Consider the following 18,783-nt stretch of genomic DNA (forward strand, 5'->3'; position numbering starts at 1 on the left):
AGATCAGTGGACAGGTATGTCTGTGCAGTGGGGAGTGTACCCAAGACCATATATAGGGTTGGCAGACAATGGTTCTACAATTCTATTTGTATGTTCTGTAAGAATTCCCAGGTGTATGGTAGAGCTGACAAGGGACAAGGTTGTAGTCACTTCTTGGTCACAGCCAGCTACCCAGAGGGAGCGAGTAGTTGAACCTGTGGGCTGAGGACCATGGTCACAGGGGACATCAAGCTCAATTGGCATAACATACTACAGAAACATTGTTCTACCTCCTACTTTGGCAAGTAGTGACCTGGATCTTAACAGCTTACAAGCAGCCATCTAGATGCAACAGTGGGTCTCTCCTCATCCAGAGCAAAGAAGAATGAAGAAAACCAAAGATTCATGGAAACAGTTAGTCCCAGCAACTGGTACATCATGCAATCTGTAGCCTATATGACTATGAGACTAGAAGAACTAGATGGTGCCTGGCTACTACTGTCAACCACTTGGAGGGGGATCTATGTAGGAGACCTGGATAGAGAGGGAGAACAATGTGGAACAAAAGTCAAAATCATTTGGGAAAAAAAAAGGGGGTGGGAGGGGGACCAGGTTTGCTGGTCTGATAGAGCCTGGTGGAACCACTGAGACTATGGCCCCCTAGCTGCCCTTCAGGTCTGGAATTGAACCCACACCTGTGGCTTCCAGCCAAACAAAAGACAGTCATATGAGTTGAACATTTACCTGAAGTAGATACACTCCCTGGAGAGAACAATCATAGGAGGAAGAAGAGCCGTTTATGCAGCAGGAGACAGGTGGGACTGTAAAATGGTACAACCACTGTGGAAAGCAGTATGGTGATTCCATTCAGGGAGCAGGAGTCCATAGAGGGATGGACACAGGAAAAAGGTAACTATCGGGAGGAAGTGGAGGGGAGCTGTTGCATTGGGGTAAATTGTAGTCAGTGTCATGAGACAAAGTGTATGTGAACTTCTGTATGGAAAGTGAATTTTCTCTGTTAACTTTCACCCAAATCACAATAAAAAAAAATGATATGAGTGGGTAGGAATGACAGCCTATGAACATGGATTACTCATCTAATGATTGAGATAAGATAGAAAGCAAAATGGGTATTAACTTGTGAGGCTCAATAGACTTTCTGAAGAGATAATTATTGTTTCTTTTAATGTTAGAAAATTTTTCATTGTTGCCATTAAAAATCACATTTCATAAAGGAAATTTAATGTTGAAAGTGCTACACCTAAAGTTACGTGTTTTACTATGTCATCTCTACACATGTAGAGAGCCCTGAGGAAGATGTTTAATCCCTGATTAAGATTCTCTAATATAAATCATAACATATTTTCAATGTTGTTGTTGTTGTTATGTGCCGTCGAGTCAAACCCGACTCATAGTGACCCCTCCTTGGGTTTCTGAGGCAGTATCACTACGGAAGTAGGATTGCCCAACCTTCCTTCCGAGGAGTGGCTGGTGGGTTTGAACCGCCAGCCGTCTGGTTAGCAGGCAAGTGTCTTAGCCACTATGCTACCAGAGCTCCCAATAGTAGCACTGATATTGGATGATTTTATTGTGCCATGCATAGTTGTTGGTAAGAATACTAAGAAGAGACTGGAAAATAAAATTCCAATGCAAGGAAATTCAAGATGGGTCTGTCAGTGTACATATTCTAACTCAATTATCTTCCCAGATGTATACCTTGCTTTTGAAAAAATGCGGGAATTGGTGCTTTAATTCAATATGTAGCATTCCATTAGTGTATTAAGTATATTGGAGCATATAATAATTATGCATACAATTGGAACATGTACAAAGAAACAACTTTTGCCTACAATTTAAAGAGAGAAAGGCCATTTCCATGAAATGCATAGAGAATGACGTTTCTATTAAAATAGATGTAGAGAGAACTACAATGCCTCCCTTCTGCCCCTTTCTCCACACTCCTTTGTACTGTCCTGTGTGTGCTGTCATGTTGTTGTTGTTAGGTGCCATTGAGTTGATTTCAACTCATAGTAACACCATGTAGAGGAGAAGTGCCCCATAGGCATCACGTAGAGTAGAAGTGCCCCAAAGGAGGAGCTCTGGTAGCATAGTGCCTAAAGCACTTGACTGCTAACCGGAAGGGTAGAAGTTCAAACCCACCAGCTACTCCTCAGAAGGAAGATGGGGCAATCTACTTCCGTAGTGATACTGCCTCAGAAATCCAAGGAGGGGATCCCTATGAGTTGGGTCCAACTTGATGGCACATAACAACAACAACAACAACAACAATCTTTATAGGAGCAGATCACCAAATCTCTCTCCCATGTATCTACTGGTTCAAACCACCAACCTTTCAGTTAGTAGCCGAGCACTTAGCCATTGTGCCACGAGGGCTCCTTTGTACTGTGCTAGTGGAGCAAACCAGAACAGATCAGTGTTTTCTGCAGCTGCGACCCTTTCCTTGCCTTTGCCTTTGTCAGTGTACCATAGCTGTAATGCACACGGAGGTTCTTTCTTTGTAAGAATTCATCAGACTCTGTTATTCGTCCTGTATTTATTGTTCTTGCTTCTATTATGCCATTCCAGATAACTGAAGTAATAAGCTGGTAGAAACAAGTAGGTCAGAACATCTACCAAAGAATTTCAATTGATGAGAGTTATGAGAACAAGTGTCATCTTTGTGTGTGTTTAAGGTAGTCACTGTTGTTGTTGATAGCTGCTGCAGAGTTAGTCCTTGATGAATTGTGACCCCATGAACAATGGGATTGGACCCTTGTGGTCCATGAGGTTTTCAATGGCTGAGTTATTGGAAGTAGATTGCCAGGCCTTTCTTCCAGGCTGTCTTAGTCTGGAAGCTCCACTTAAACTTGTTCAACATCGTAGCAACATACAAGCCTCCACTGACAGACAAGTGGTGGCTGCGCTTGAGGTATATTGGCTGGGAATTGAACCTGGATCTCCACCATGGAAGACAAGAATTCTACCACTGGACTACCACTCCCATTGCCATCGAACAGATTCTGACTCATAACCACCCTGTGGGACAGAGTAGAACTTCCCCATAGGGTTTTCAAGCCTGTAAATCTGTACAGAAGCAGATTGCTTCATCTTTCTCCTGCGGAGTGGCTTGTGGATTCAAACTGCCAAATTTTTGGTTAACAGGTGAAAGTCTTAACCACTGCACCACCAGAGCTCCTTGAACTACCCCTGTGGATGGTATCAATTTTAATGATAATATATATCCTAACTTCCTTTTCCCTTCCTTTTTCTTCTTTTCTATCAAGCTTTTAAAAGCCCTGTGATTTAGAATGGATGATAAGTAGATATTTGATGGGGGAATCATTAGCTCTAAGTTAAATGTCAGCCTTCATCTCTTTGGGCTCAGTATTTGTGAAGCAGGACAGTTTGGAAGACAATATAAATGGTATGGAATCAAAAGGTCAATACCCTGGGGTCTATGTCTGTTATTCTTGACTTTTTTCTGGTGAGCCTCTCCCAGAGTTCTAAGGATCTCAGAGGTTCCATCTCTCTTGGTGTTGAAGGATCTATGGATCACAGTTATATGATCATAGGGGCGTATACTTTTATGAATATATTTGTGCCAGAGGCTCATCATTCTTCAGCCTTTGACTGCCAGAATTATTAGTTAAGACAGTATGATTAAGGATACTAGTTTTGAATAACAACCTGTAAAACGGTTAGATCCATTTCTGCATTTTCCAACGCAGACATCAATGGACAGAGTGTTTACTGGAACACTTCAATCTTTTTTCCTAATAATTGAATTTGTTAAATTATTAATTATAAAAACAAAACCCTATGTAATACTTTCATTTTCGTTTTGTACACCTTTTGGATTTGTTTGCCTCCCACATATAAATTTCCAAGAATCATTAAGCCCTAGGAGGTTTAAAACTAGAATCTCATCAGTTCAAAATTTGCAGAATACATTTGTTTAGAGATAACTAGGGCCACCCTACTCTGCAAATCACATCATTTTTTCACATGATATGTACCCTTAGAGGCCAGACTGTGTAGAGAGAACAGTAGATCTGTTGTTGAACAGAAAAAGGAAAACTGAGCAAGATTTCGAAACACTTGAAAGATAGTTGTCCATCTCTTCCCTGCTCCCCAAGCCCATTTTCTTTTAAATAGACAGTGTGCATGTCTCATGGATTTAGGTGATGTGATGTCAGTGGCTATCAGTTTAAAGTCTATGACAATCCCTACCTTTTCTTTTTAGAGAATGTAGGTCATTTACAAATGGTTTCTAACTAGTACATTGGTGTGGGCTTCCTGGAAGGCACAGATGGTTAATGTGCTCAGCTGCTAACCAAATGGTTGGGGGTTCAAGTCCACCCAGAGGTGCCTCAAAAGCAAGGCTTGGCAATCTACTTCTGAAAACTCAGCCGTTGAAAACCCTGTGGAGCACAGTTCTACTCTGATATATATGACGTCACCATGAGTCAGAATTGACTCGATGATAACTGATTTATTTAATTATTTATTTTTGCCGCTTTGGTTGAGCAACAGAATATTGACATGTTGACAGGTAATCTGACTTGTTGGCTAAGGTATACCAGATGCTCTGTGGTCCATAAGTGGTATTTCACCTCTCATTGTTCTTTAATTTTCCTGTCTACACCAGAGGAATACTCACTACCTATTTCTCAGTGCCTAAAAGGAAAAAAAACCTTTTGTGAAAAAGACTTACCCATCCCAATGCATGATAGATTCTTGATGTCTAATTATCCTCCAAGATAACATCCAAAAAGACTTGGAATTTTTGCCCTCTTTGTATCCTCAAGGGCAAGAAATATTCCAAAAGAGTTACAAATTTTGATTAGTGAGAACACTCCTTATCTGTTCATAAGGGCAACGGTGACCTAGCCCATTAGTACTTACTTTGAGAAATGTAACTGGGCTAAGTGGCCTTGTGGGCAGTAGGTTTGGGTCCATTGAAAATACCAGTAGTGGAAATCATTACCCTTTGTTGCACTGTGCTTTCATAAATGTTGGGCTATAAAAGAAAATTAAAGAATGATACAGCCATTGTAGAAAACAGTTTGGTGGTTCCTCAAAAAGATGAACATAGAACTACCATATGACCCAGCAGTCCCATTCCTGGGTATACACAGAAGAAGAGAAGGCAGGAGCACAGATAGAAATCTGAACCCCAGTGTTCATTGCAACACTTTCACTATAGCCAAAAGGTGGAAACAACCTTTATGTCCATCAACAAATGAGTGGGTAAATAAAACATGGTACATACTTAAATGGAAAATTACTCAGCCATGAAGAAAAATGAAGTCCTGATGGCATGCTACAATATGGACAAAACTTGAAAATATTATGCTGAATAAATTAAGTCACAAAAGGACAAATACTGTCCTTTTGATGATCTTACTTACATGAAAAATATAAATATATATATATATATGTAAATATATAGAAACCAAAAATTTTTAATGGTTACCAGGAATGGAAGGGAAATAGCAAGAAGGAGTTTTGCATAGGGAGACACTCAGTTTATGTAAATGGTGGTGGGATAATTTGTGAGAATGGTTTCACAACTTTAAGAATATAATCAATGTCACTGCATTACCCATGTAGAAATTGTTGGGAAGAAAAGAAAGGGTAAATGAAAGGGAGAGAGCATCAAGCCTGAGTGAAAGACAGACAGACAATCTCCTTTTTCTTTCCACCTTAGAGGTTCACCTGGACCCCTACCGGACATGGTGTCCCATCGCAGACTGTCAAACGGTGTGCCATGTGGCATCGAGTGAACCAGGACAACCTGTGCTGGTGGAGTGCCCTTCTTGCCACCTGAAGTTCTGTTCATGCTGCAAGGATGCTTGGCATGCAGAAGACTCCTGCAGGGACAGTCAGCCTACCATCCTGCCCACAGAGCATGGGTAAGAAAAGAATCTGTCAGTGGGATGATTCGCTGGTTTTGTCTGAAACCCACAATGTGTTCCTTAGAGAAGGAGACATTTTGTAATAGCATGTTACTGTTGCTAGCTGCTGTCAAGTCATCCTCAGTGCAGGACGAGCCCCTGCATAAAAGAATGAAATACTTCCTGGTCTTGCTCCATCCTTATGATCAGGTATGGATAGGATTGTTGTGTTTCACAGGGTTTTCAGTGGGTGATTTTCAGAAGTAGATCACCAGGCCTTTCTTCCTAGTCTATCTTAGTCTAGAAGCTCTGCTGAAACCTGTTCAGCATCCTAGCAACACACAAGCCTCCACTGACAGATAGTGGCTGTGCATAAGTTTCATTGGCTGGGAATCAAACCTGGATCTCCTGCATGGAAGGAAAGAATTCTACCACTGACCCACCACTGCCCACTGTGATGGTGTGTACAAATGGGTTATGTTCCTGAAGATATTACCTGAGAAGTGTCTCAGAATTATTAAATTGTTAGTAAAGAATAACCAAAGAAGCATCTCTAAAGGGATTTTTGTTATTGTAGCTGGAGAATCCTACAGATATTGCTAAAATTAGAGTTTGTATTCATTTGGCTTTCTCTTTAGATAGAGAAGCACCATGCTTTTTGGTAGGAAGTGTTGGCTTGTTGGTGGCAATTTGCTTCCTAGGTACCATGCCCACATCTACTCGTATACCTTGTTCTTCGTGCTTGCAAAATGGGGCAGAGATTATGTTCTTATCCAACCAAATTGCCAATCATACTGGTCAAAGTATAGCAACAGAAACAACAGCCCTACAATATAGTCCAGCCCTAAATTCTCAGATAATATAGGAAGAGTATATCTCTCAACATTTGAGAAAATGTTGCCAACATTGAGATTTGTTGTGATGAGAATCAATTAAATATGTGCCAATTAAATCAAAATCTCTGAATGGAGAGTTTTTGTGGAAGCAGCAGGCCCAGAGTGAGAGACCTTTATGTTTGATCCCTTGCTTTGCTTGAGGCTATAGCTGTTCCGCATTAGCGAGAACAGCAATACCAGTGTTGTAGTCCAGTTGGTTTAATCACCCAACACCTTTAAAGTGTGTAGAGCCATTCTTTAGGAATATTAATGCTACCTGGCTGTGATGCTGTGCTTGAATCTCAGACCAAACAAACCAAGAGGGCAAGAAGAGCTAATGCACATTGCAGACATGTGACCTCATGGCTAAATTTACACCAGCAGTCCCGTGTTTTACTGACACAGCAGTCAGGTCTCTGGGTAGCCTGGGAAATGTCAGCAACTCTCAGGAGGAGGATTTGAGTTGTGACATTGTTACGTAGTATCTCAAGTCACTCAGCCTCTTGGAGTCTGTTTTCCCATCTGAAAAAAAAGGAGCTTAAAATAGTAATTGTCCTACCACTGTATGAGGTTATTGTCAGCATCAAATTGGATCATAGATTTGACAACACTTTATGAACTTCATGTCTCTATGTACTGGGTGGTGGTTTAATGAATAATAGCTAAAGTATAACCCAGTGTTGGGCCTTACCTATCCTCTCTGCCTCTCTCCACTGCAATATGTTTCCCTTTTTATTTTCTATGCCCCTTCAGGCTCTGAGGAGTGTCTGTGGGTAGTGCAAATGGTTGAAACACTCAGCCACTAACCAAAAGGTTGGAGATTCAAGTCTATCTAGAAGTGCCTCAGAAGAAAGATCTGGTGATCTACTTCCAAAAAATTAGCTGCTGAAAACCCCGGAGAGGAAGCTCTACTCTGACATATATGGGGTTGCCATCAGTCAGCATCATCTTGATGGCAACTGGTTTGATTTTTGGGGGGTTAGGCTGTGAACCTGTGCTGGCCTATTCATCTGTTTGGAACAAGTTTTGTTTTGTTTTACTATTTTCAATAATAATGAGCATTTTTAAAAAGTATTGATTGTTTCTCTTCCACTTTGCATTAGTTTAATGAACAGATCATTAGATAAATTATCTATACCCAGTTTGGATTCTGGGCTAGTTTCTCTGCTGTATAGTAGACATCTTAGTCTTCTTGTTCAGATAGTATGTGTTCGGGAAATAAAACTTCAGTGTGGCAAAATAACGAGTTAAATCAGCTATGGAACATACAATTACATAATTCACTCAAAGTCAAAGATAAATTAAGATTCTTGTTTTGAGTGATCTGAACCTCTAAGGATCTATGTCTCATATTTTTACCCTACCCTTTTCCTGGGAAGCAAGTCAAGCACAGATAACTTAAAGTTAATAACCTACTACCCTTTTGGCTCCCTGGAAATTCAGTTGAGGATCATAAAATTGAGTCTGTTGATGGTGGTGGTGGTTGCCATCCAATTAATTCTGACTTATGGTGACTCCATGTGTTACAGAGTAGAATTGCTCTCCTCAGGATTTTCTTGACTGTAGTGTTAATAAGGAAACTTTGGTGGTGCAATGGTTAAAATGTTCAGTTGCTGACCAGAAGGGCAGTGGTTTGAACCCACCAGCTGCTCCACAGGAAAAAGATGAGGCAGTCTGCTTCCATAAAGATTTACATCCTTGGAAACTTTATGGGGAAGTTCTACTGTGTCCTATAGGGTCACTATGAGTCAGAATCGACTCAATGGCATTGGGTTTGGTTTGTTTGGTTAATCTTAACAGAAGCAGATTACCAGGCCTTTTCTTTTGCATTATAGCTGGGTGGATTTGAACTTCCAATCTTTTAAGTTACCAATTGATCAAAACCATTTGTGCCACCCCAGGACCTTTCTACAAGGGCTTTAATTAATTAATTATGCTCAGACCACTCTTCCTACAGCATTGGTTAGTGTGTGTCCTTGTGGTTCTGACCTTTTTTTACTAGGCAGTATTCCTGATTCCTACGTTCACAATTTCTTATCCATTTTTTTTCTAGGGCCCTCTTTGGGGCAGACACAGAAGCCCCCATTAAGCAGTGCCCAGTTTGCCGGGTTTATATTGAACGCAATGAAGGCTGTGCTCAAATGATGTGCAAGAACTGCAAGCACACATTCTGCTGGTATTGTCTCCAGAACCTGGATGTAAGTTCCACGTGGAAGAGGGTTCTGGTATGGTATTGGCGGGGCTTCCTCCATACACTATCTGAACAACAGCCAGTGTCCTACAGGCTGCACTTTAAAAATACGGAGCCTATTAGAACAATCAACCATAGGAAATCAGAAGGGCAGTCAGTATTTGCACAAGGAGATAGCTCAGAGGGCAAGAATGCATGAAGGACACAGGGAAACGTAATGACAGGGAGGAAGTAGGAAGAGAGCTGTTACATTATGGGGATTGCAATCGAGATCATGAAATAAATCGTATTTGTAAACTTTCACCCAAATAACAATAAAAAGAAAAAAATAAAATAAATACCTAGCCTATTTTTGTCCTGCAAAAGGAATCTATTTTTCTTTGTGAGGCTTCTGACCACAGCCTATTTCTTTGTTGTTATGTGCCGTCAAGTGGGCCCCAACTCATAGTGACCCCTCCTTGGGTTTCCAAGGCAGTATCACTACGGAAGTAGATTCCCAACCTTCCTTCCAAGGAGTGGCTGGTGGGTTTGAACCGCCAGCCTTCTGGTTAGCAGTCAAGTGCCTTAGGTACTATGCTACCAGAGCTCCTGCCTATTTCTTTGTTGTTGTTGTTGTATATCTATAAAACCTCTCCTTGAAAGGAGCTCTGGTGGCATAGTGCCTAAGGCATTTGACTAAACCCACCAGCCCCTCCACGGAAGGAAGACTGGGCAATCTACTTCTGTAAAGATTTACTGCGTTGGAAACCCAAAAGGAGGTCGCTATGAGTTGGAATCAACTCAATGGCAGTGAGTTTGATTTTTCCGGTTTTTTATTATCTTAGATGTGTCACCTTAGCTTAAAAGGCCAGTGTTTGGTTTAGAGACATTTCCTGTACCTTGGGTGTTGTTTTACATTATGTAAAGTACTTTAAGTGTATTGGATTTCTATTGCTGTTCTAACAAATGACCGCACATTTAGTGGCTTAAAACAGCACTCGTTGTTATATAATCATTCTGTAAATTAGAAGTCTGACATGAGTCTCACTGGTTAAGATCAAGGTAATTAGCAGGCTGAAAAGGCTGCGTTCCTTTCTGGAAGCTCTAGGGGAGAATATGACTTTTGCCTTTTCCAGCTTCTAGAGGCTGCCTACATTCCTTGGCTTATAGCCCCTTCCTCCTTCTTCAAAGCCAGCAAATCCTTCTCTCTCTGACCTTCCTTCTAACATCACATCTCCATCGGACCACAGCTGAGAAAGGTTCTCTGCTTTTAAGGTCCCATGTGATTAGGGGCCACCTGGATAATCCAGGATCATCTCCCCCATCTCAGAGTCCTTAACTTAATCATATATCCAAAGTCCCTTGCATAATGTGAAGTAATATTCACAGGTTCCAGGGATTAGGGCTTGAACATCTCTGGGAGTGCATTATTCTGCTTACCACAATTCATTTGTTATCCTCTTTTTGAATTAAAAAAAAAAAAATCAAATCAATGGCATCTTAAACAGCTTTCTAGCTCTCATTCATCGGCATGACTGCTGGTACTGCTAATTACTATTTTCCCTCACTATTCATGGAGCTTGTCTCTTCAAATTCAGATGTGGTTTAATCCAGTCCTGTGCCAAGGCTAATGGTAACCTCAGGTGATGTGAAGGGTTAATGGGCAGGTCTTACTTCAATTCCAGTGTTTAAAGTCTGGGTGAGAAGAAGTTGTTTACAGAGAATTTTTCTTTTTTGCAAATTTGACCTATACAATGATATGTCCATGTTACTGTGAGCCTTAAGTCATGATTGGCCTACCGTTTTTCTCAGCTTTTCATTTTAATTGCCTAGTTGGCTTCAAATTGATTCACAATTTATGGTTTGCTTTAATATCATACATGCTCCATGACTACACAGTTCACATCATGAATACACAGTTGACAGGGAATGGTGTCCTCAACCTGGTTGGTTTTTAACGGAAAATTAGGTAAGTCTTAAGAATCTTAATCAGTTTGCTCTTACTGTTTTGAGAAGAGGAATAAATTGAGCAGAAGGAAATTGACAGTTTTGTGATGCTGGCAACTTCAGGTTGAAATAATTTTTTTTGTTCCTTTTTAAAAAATGGATTTATGGTAATCCCTTGAATTATAGTTGTTTGATATTTGAGGCCTACCATAATTCCAAATGAATGATATCTGAATGAGGATCAATACAACCTTCATGCTTTACAGATGAGAACAGTCTTTTTCTTTTTTAAACTTCAGGCTTAACCAGGATATTAATTAGGTTGATAGAAGTCTGGCTCATGAGGATTTCTTTAGGAGACAGAAGTGTAAGGAAGTAAACGTGTGATCTTTCTGTCCTTTGGCTGAAGTATGTTTAGGGTATGGTGTTGCAAAGAGCACACTGTTCTGGAATTTGAGATGAAATTGTACAGATGTTAAATGGTTACATACACAGACTTCAAATATTGAAGCTTGTTCTGGTCACTTTTTTTTTTTTTTTTTTTTTTTTTGAGACCATTTTTTCTCTATTTTAGCCTAGAGCAATTGACATGTTGGTGTCTATGTTTTTCTTTAGACAAGTGTTCTGTATCAGATGGTGATGGTTATCTGTGTTTATAGGAAAGTTTTATAGCATGGGGCCAGAGAAAAGGGTGACTGTCTGAAATCCAGGCCTGAGACAGATGACAGACAGTGATTTGGGGTTTTGCTGGGTTTAGTTTGATTCTCTTTCTTGACTTTCAGAGGATGAGGGATTCTTCATCTGTTTTGGGTTCTCACTTCTGGCTGTATCCTCAGGGACTTATCCCCTCCTTATCTCTTCTCTCTCCTGTGACTTCAACTTCAGCTCTCTACTTTGTCAACATATCCACTCACTCAAGTTTGTCTCATTTAAAAAACAAATGAACATTTTCTCAAGCCTACATCTTTTGCCTTTTGCTGTTAATTCCCAATTCACGATGACCCCAGGTATTACGGAGTAGAACTGCTTCAGTGGGTTTTCAAAGCTGTGACCTTTTGGAAGCAGGCCTTTCTTTTGAGGCACTTCTGAGTGGGTTCCAACTCCCAATCTTTTGGTTACTAGACCAGTGCTTAACCATTTGAGCCACGTAGGAAATCTTACATCTTTCCCTGACCACACCCCTCTGTATCTCTCCTTCTTTTATTTGTTCTTTAATTTTTTATTGTGATTTGGGCAAAAGTTTACAAAGCAGATTAGTTTTACATTCAACTGTTCATACACATTTTGCTTTCTGACTGATTACATTCCCTGCATTGTAACAGCTCTCCTCCCACTTCCTCCCTGTGGTCACCCTTTCTCTGTGTCCTTCTTGCCTATGCATTACTGCCTCCCTACTTTTCTCCCTGTGCAAATGCTGCCCTTCTGATCTCCCACACTTAACTGTTCTAAGGAGTACAGCTCCTTTTTGCTTTAAAAGCCAAACTTCAAAATAGCATCATCTCTTCTTGCTGTTGACATTACTTACATTCCTTGTCTTTTTCTAGCAATGTATTCTGATTGTCACATAGTCATATCTTTGCTGTATTCCTTCCAAGATTTCAAATTGGTAGAGTTCGATAAACACTTCAATCTTACTTGGCTCTCTGCTGCATTTGACATCTTGACCACCCTGCTCACCCTCACTTCAGTGATACCCTCTCTTCTAATTTCCCTTTTACCTGTCTGGACACATTGCGGTTTCCTTTCCACACTTTTCCTTAACCCATTTTTTAAATGAGTGTGTTGGACTGCCTTGTTACATCTTACTCTACCCTCTTTCTACCTGGATAATCTCATCCACTTCTAGGTTTCTTCTAACACATGATTCCAAAGCCTTCTTTTTCCAAACTCTAGATCTGTACAGTCAGCTGTCTTTTGAAAAAAATACTGCTTGGATGCCTCAAGTATCTCTCAAATACAACATGTCCAAACTGTGGTCATCATCTTCCCAACAAAATGTACTCGTGTGATGTCATTTTCCTGTTTCCCTCATCTACTTAGTACCTTCATAATATCTCATGACTGTATTTACTTCTTCACCATCCCACAGCCATTGTTATTTTCCTTCACCTAATTTATTCAAATAGTCTTTAAACTGCCCTACTCTTGATCACCTCATTCCATGTTACATCTCTACTAGAGCTACCTTTCTAAAATAAATCTCACTCACTGCCGTCAAGTCGATTCCAACTCACAGCAACCCTTCCTTGGGTTTCTGAGGCGAGATCTCTACAAAAGCAGATTGCCCAATCTTCCTTCCAAGGAGTGGCCAGTGGGTTTGAACCACCAGTCTTCTGGTTAGCAGTCAAATACCTTAGGCACTATGCCATCAGAGGTCCTCCTCTAAAATAAGTAGATCAGGGCATTCCTCTTTTTTAGAATCAATCTAGAGTCTCATTTATTATGATCTGTCTTCACTTGGTGATTTATAAAACTACTGAGTTATATATATTCTAAACAGTACAGGAGTGGGCTTCATAGAGGGAGTCCCTAATCAATAGAAGGACCCCTGATTCCAATAAGGTGATCTAATGTGGTTTGTATCCCTCTTTCATTCAGAACTGCTTGTTTACTGAAATCTCTTTCATTGTTTTTCAGAATGACATTTTCCTCAGGCATTATGACAAAGGACCGTGTAGGAATAAGCTGGGACACTCCAGAGCATCAGTAATGTGGAACCGAACACAGGTATCCTCACCTTAAAGGGAGCAGGAAATAAGCCAGACTTATGATGAGTTCAAGAGCCCACTTCTTGGGAAAAAAGACACTAGGATTGAATTTTTTCCTCAGAACAGATTTTAATTCTACATACCAACTTAACATAATGATTTAGACTACTGATCAATATAAAAGAGCTCTGGAAGCATAGTTGATAAGGCATTTGGCTGCTAACCAGAAGATCAGTGGTTAAAAATCCATCATCCACTCCGTGGAAGGAAGATGGGGTGATCTACATCTATAAGGGTTTATAGCCTCAAAAACCCAAAGGGGGTCAACTGTGAGTCCGAATCTACTCAGTGGCAGTGAGTTTGAGTTGATCAGTATAACTCCAGTGCCCTCTAAACAATTTGCTTTATTTGAAGTAATTTAATATCTATATATAAGGAAGACTGGGAAATCTATATCCATAAAGATTTACCACTTCAGAAACCTAAAGGGAGTCTCTGTGAGTCAGAATCAACTCAATGGCAGGGAGGTTTTTTTTTTTTTTGTATCAGTTAATATATTTTGTTCAAGTGGAACTTTTATAATAAATGAGGTGATAATGTTCTTATCTTGGGAAAAAAATAATAAAAGAACCCACATCTCATCCTCTTCACTCTATCACCTACTCTCCCATCCCAGTCTAGAAGGTTCTGGAGGGTTCCAAGGTAGGACTAGGGAAAAGTAATGGAGCAACTTCCTAAGTTAACTGATGAACACAGCCTCCTTGAGGACAAGTGGGGATGCAGAGGCACCAGAGCAGCTTAAGCACTTAACAGTGATCTTCAGAATGAAGGCAATTGTTCTTATTAAAAAGAGGTGGACTGACTTTATGAAAACCTTTTAAGGCGTATTAGCCATCAAAGACAGTGTTTAAAAATCCTATAAGCCCCTACTGGGGCTTTGAGTCCTCTGTACATATGTTTACATGGCAGGTTCAAAGAGAGTCATGTCACATTTTTAATAGTGTTTCCTATTTATTAAAGGCTATCTTGTCATCTTCTTTTTGAGAGGGTCATTGTTAACAACCTAGAAATCATTGTTAACGTGCCTATGAGTTTGTTGCAGAAACCCAGGTAGAAAAAGAACCAACATCAACAGGTGATGATTATACTTGAACTTACGGTAGAGCTTGAGTTGAATTTCATTTGCTTTATATCAAGTTCAGACCATTGCTGGGCACTGGCTAAAAGGTTCCATAAGTGTAACTTTTATGTGCCCAGGTACAGGATAGTAAAGGAGCCCTGGTGCCGCAACGGCTAAGTACTCAGCTGCTAAACAAAAGCTTGGCAATGTAAACCTTCCCAGCAGCTCCATGAGGGAAAAGAACTGGTGATCTGCTCCCATAAGGGTTTCAGACTAGGATATCATGGGCAGTTCTACTGTGCCATAGAGGATTGCTATGAGTCAGAATTGACTTGATGGCTCACAACAACTATAACAATATAGTATAGTAAGTATGAGGAGCTCTGGTGGCACAGTGCCTAAGGCATTTGACTGCCAACCAGAAGGTTGGTGGTTCAAACCCACTAGCCACTCTGCAGAAGGAAGACTGGGCAATCTACTTCCGTAATGATTTACTACCTTGGAAAACCAATGGGGGTCCCCGTGGGTTGAAATTGACCCAATGGCAGTGGGTTTGTTTTTTGGTTATAGTAAGTATAAGTATACATACAAGAAGATTTAACTACTGAAATACAATTTTCTTCTAAATTTCCAGGTGGTGGGGATTCTTGTGGGATTGGGCATCATTGCCTTGGTGACTTCACCCTTGCTACTCTTGGCCTCCCCGTGTATAATCTGTTGTGTCTGCAAGTCCTGTCGGGGCAAGAAGAAAAAGCATGACCCATCTACAACTTAAAGACTTCTGTTCATGCTCATGTGCCATGGAAATCTGGGTCATATGAGACAGCACAGTGACAAAGCCCCAGTTATTGAACTCACATCCTTCTTTTTGCCAAACTTTGGAAGTGCCTCTTATGTCCAGACTTTGAACTTGCCTGCCCAGTATCAGAAAAGGCCAAGCCCAAAGTGCGTGTGTTCCTGTGTAAAGATAACCAGGTTCTCTAGTCCAGGCTATGTCTAGGAAGCATGTCTGAAGTTTGAGATTGCTTGGGGGAAACTAGGACATCATTGTTTTATCACCCAAAGGATCCCACTGGACTGTGGAACTTGCAGCCAAATTCAAGGAGCCTGAGTAACCATGTGATATAATAAATATGTTGTCACAGTTGGCAACATGCATGGTAACTGAGAAGCGGAAGTCTGCTCTGTGTTGATTTAACCACCATGAAAACATAGGGGGAAACTCCACGTAGGAGGGGAGGATAAGACTGCTGAAGGGAAAATTCTCATAGGAGCTATAAAGCAGGCTGCTTATTTCAGGAGTAGATGTGGTGGTTTTGTCTTGGCCAGCTACTTGATGTTCTGCTCCCAGAATTCCCACAGTGACTTGGCAGAAACACAATAGATTTCTCCTTGTGTAATCTCAGCTTCAAGAAGGAGAAACTGCTGTTCAGAGAGAGCTCTCCCTTCCCAATGAAAGGGTTGCCGCACGTAGAGCAATATTGTCTAATTTAATGTCCCTACCTTGTGGCAAGTGTAACTTTGCTTAGGTGATCAATTCTTTTACAGCTAGTAGCTAGACAGTTGCCTTATGTGAAATATGGTTAGAATAGGAGAGATTCAAAACCTTCATCATAGATTGCAGGGGCCTTTCTTAGGCTCTGTGTTCATACACCCAACAGATTTAGAATTGGATCTACAAGTACATACCAGGAGTGAATTATTAAAGTCCATATGCACATCTAGAATCCATATAATTTGCAGCCTACCCAGAATTCCTGTTCATAAGGCATGCATGGATATACCCAATAGTACACACAAAATAAATGGTTACTGAAAAGCCATTCTGTCTTTCCTTCTGTGACTAATATGGTTTATTACAAATCAACTTAAATATTTTTTTACATATTATATATGTGAATTTTGGTTCTGAGTTAATAACTTATCCAAGGGTATATATATAAACCCATAGACATAACTCTTTTAGAACAGTAGGGTATAATAGTATGTCATCTCTTTTTGTAAAAAAAAAAATTGTTAAGGGATTTACATATTTTCAAACAACTCAGAGCAGTTGTTTTGTCAGCATCATTTAATATTGCTCCTTCAGCATTTCATCGTAGGGCACTCTGAGTACTTTGTTTGCATAGGCACTGATGAAACAACAACAAAAAATAGGTAAGAAATAAAATGTAAATGCTTTATATATCTGAAAGAGTGTGAATTTATATCACCTTACTGTGACTTGTTTTTCCTACTATGTCATTAGATAGCTTTTTAATAAACGGGTTTTGAAAGGATAAAAAAAAATTTTCTCCAAGGACAGGATTATATATAATTACCATTAGCAATGTAGGATGGTGCTTCATGTTAACTGTACTCAATGTTTATGGAGAGCTTGTCCTGAAGCCAAGAGTACCACATCAGGAACTATCAGGGCCTATGACATTTTTTGAGGTAACTGAGTACCTAGTTTGTTAAATTGCTGCTATCTCAGACCTGTTATTAAAGGATGATGCTTTGCTTATGTAATAGAATGTATACTAAGTGGGGATGTATATATTTAAAGAACTTTAGTTCACATGTATATATTTGATATATGTATAGTACATCAATTGGTCATGTACAATTTATTTACAGTTTGTATAGAGCATAGTTGAGCACTCTGGGAAAACTTTTGAACGGCAACCAACCAAAACATTTTTAACCATTTGTTAGAAATTTCTCAATATCAACAGTCTTTGCTTTTCTTCTAAGCACTAAACACTTCAGAAAAAAAAAAAAGAACCTTCTTCTGTCGATGTATTTCATGTTAGTATAAATATAAATGTACATATACTTGAATAGTCAATTTGCTTTTTCTTACACATAGCCTACTGCCTCATTATAGGTCAAAGGGCATTTATAACTGCTCAGGGGATCACAGGAACTCCAGTGAAATTGAACTTTTGTAACAAGAATGTCAGTACTGGTAATGGCATCCTCCATTATTAAGCTCTCCAAGCTTGGATCCATAAAGAACCTTTAAACGGGTTGATTGCAAGTCACCTAAAATGTTTGTTATAAGAAGGAGAGCTCCTGAATTTGGTGTAAAGGTGGAAGAAAACATCAATTTCTTGGCAAAACTAAAAGAACTTGTCTAGTCATAGAAATACTGTAACAGAGTCGGCTACTTTTTCATGGGGGCAGGGATTGTTGTATGCCAAACAGGTTTTAAATAACTGGATTTAACTTTTGAAATTTTGACAAGTGCCTGGGGGGGGGGGAAAGTGACTTCTTTTAACTAAATGAATTGGCGAGTGCAAGACAGGATCAACAGGAACCAGTTGGTAGGTTAAACCTAAACTTATCTCTGGTGTATCCAAGGGCTAGACCCAAGAGGACGTAGAGGCTTTGTTTACAAGCAGAGAGCTGACAACTTTGATAATAGAGGCTGATACTTTTGTTTTGGATAATTGGCCAGTGAAGAATTAAACCTTGTTTCCTTCCCTGTCAGCTTTGTCCTTTCCTAGTGATTCTTTTTGTGTACTAGGAAGATACAGGAGTCTAGGTAATAATGTTGGATGTTGGGGCAAACATATTTTTTGTGTTTGAAGCAGTATAAAGTATTCCCCCCAACAAAAGAAAAGACAGTTGCCATGTAATCCATTCCAGCTACTCATGGCAACCCCATGTGTATCAAAGTAGGACTGTGCTCTGTAGGTCTGTGACTATAATGCAGTCTATTTGAAATAGAGATAAAAAATCCTTCATTAAATTGAAATCTGATATAATACCCATCATCCAGAAACACTGTGGAAAGTAACGACACGACATCAGTTGTTGCCTCATCCAAAAAATTTTTTCTTGCGCTTAAGTAGGGAGGTGAGGAGGAAAGCAAATTTTAGAATCTTAGGCATCCTACTTAATTCATGCCATGAATCTCCACTAAAATCTGTATTTTGAAAGAGGCTTTTGAATAACAAATACGTCATGGTGTGAATTTTCTTGTAGTCTGCATCATGAAAATCTTACCTATCCAGGTTTTAAAATCCACATGTTTATTTGAAGGTAAATCACTGTTTCCTTGAATCTCAAATTTTCTCTTAAAAATTATTCAGAGCCTCAA

The 18,783-nt window shown here is 39.9% G+C and overlaps 1 protein-coding gene across 1 annotated transcript in view; it reads left to right on the forward strand.

The window, feature by feature from the left end:
• The window catches only part of RNF144B (ring finger protein 144B), a 93,209-nt gene extending 77,738 nt beyond the window's left edge, over positions 1-15,471 (forward strand). Inside the window, exons 3-6 of the mRNA XM_007952358.2 lie at positions 5,690-5,894; positions 8,805-8,949; positions 13,506-13,595; positions 15,331-15,471. Of these exons, the coding sequence (XP_007950549.1) occupies positions 5,690-5,894; positions 8,805-8,949; positions 13,506-13,595; positions 15,331-15,471 (581 nt within the window). The remainder of the gene's footprint in view (positions 1-5,689; positions 5,895-8,804; positions 8,950-13,505; positions 13,596-15,330) is intronic.
• The last annotated feature ends 3,312 nt before the right edge of the window (positions 15,472-18,783 follow it).

The sequence above is a fragment of the Orycteropus afer genome, unplaced genomic scaffold, assembly GCF_000298275.1.
Source record: "Orycteropus afer afer isolate SDZICR_OR568_19922 unplaced genomic scaffold, OryAfe1.0 scaffold00012, whole genome shotgun sequence".
Lineage (NCBI taxonomy): Eukaryota > Metazoa > Chordata > Mammalia > Tubulidentata > Orycteropodidae > Orycteropus > Orycteropus afer.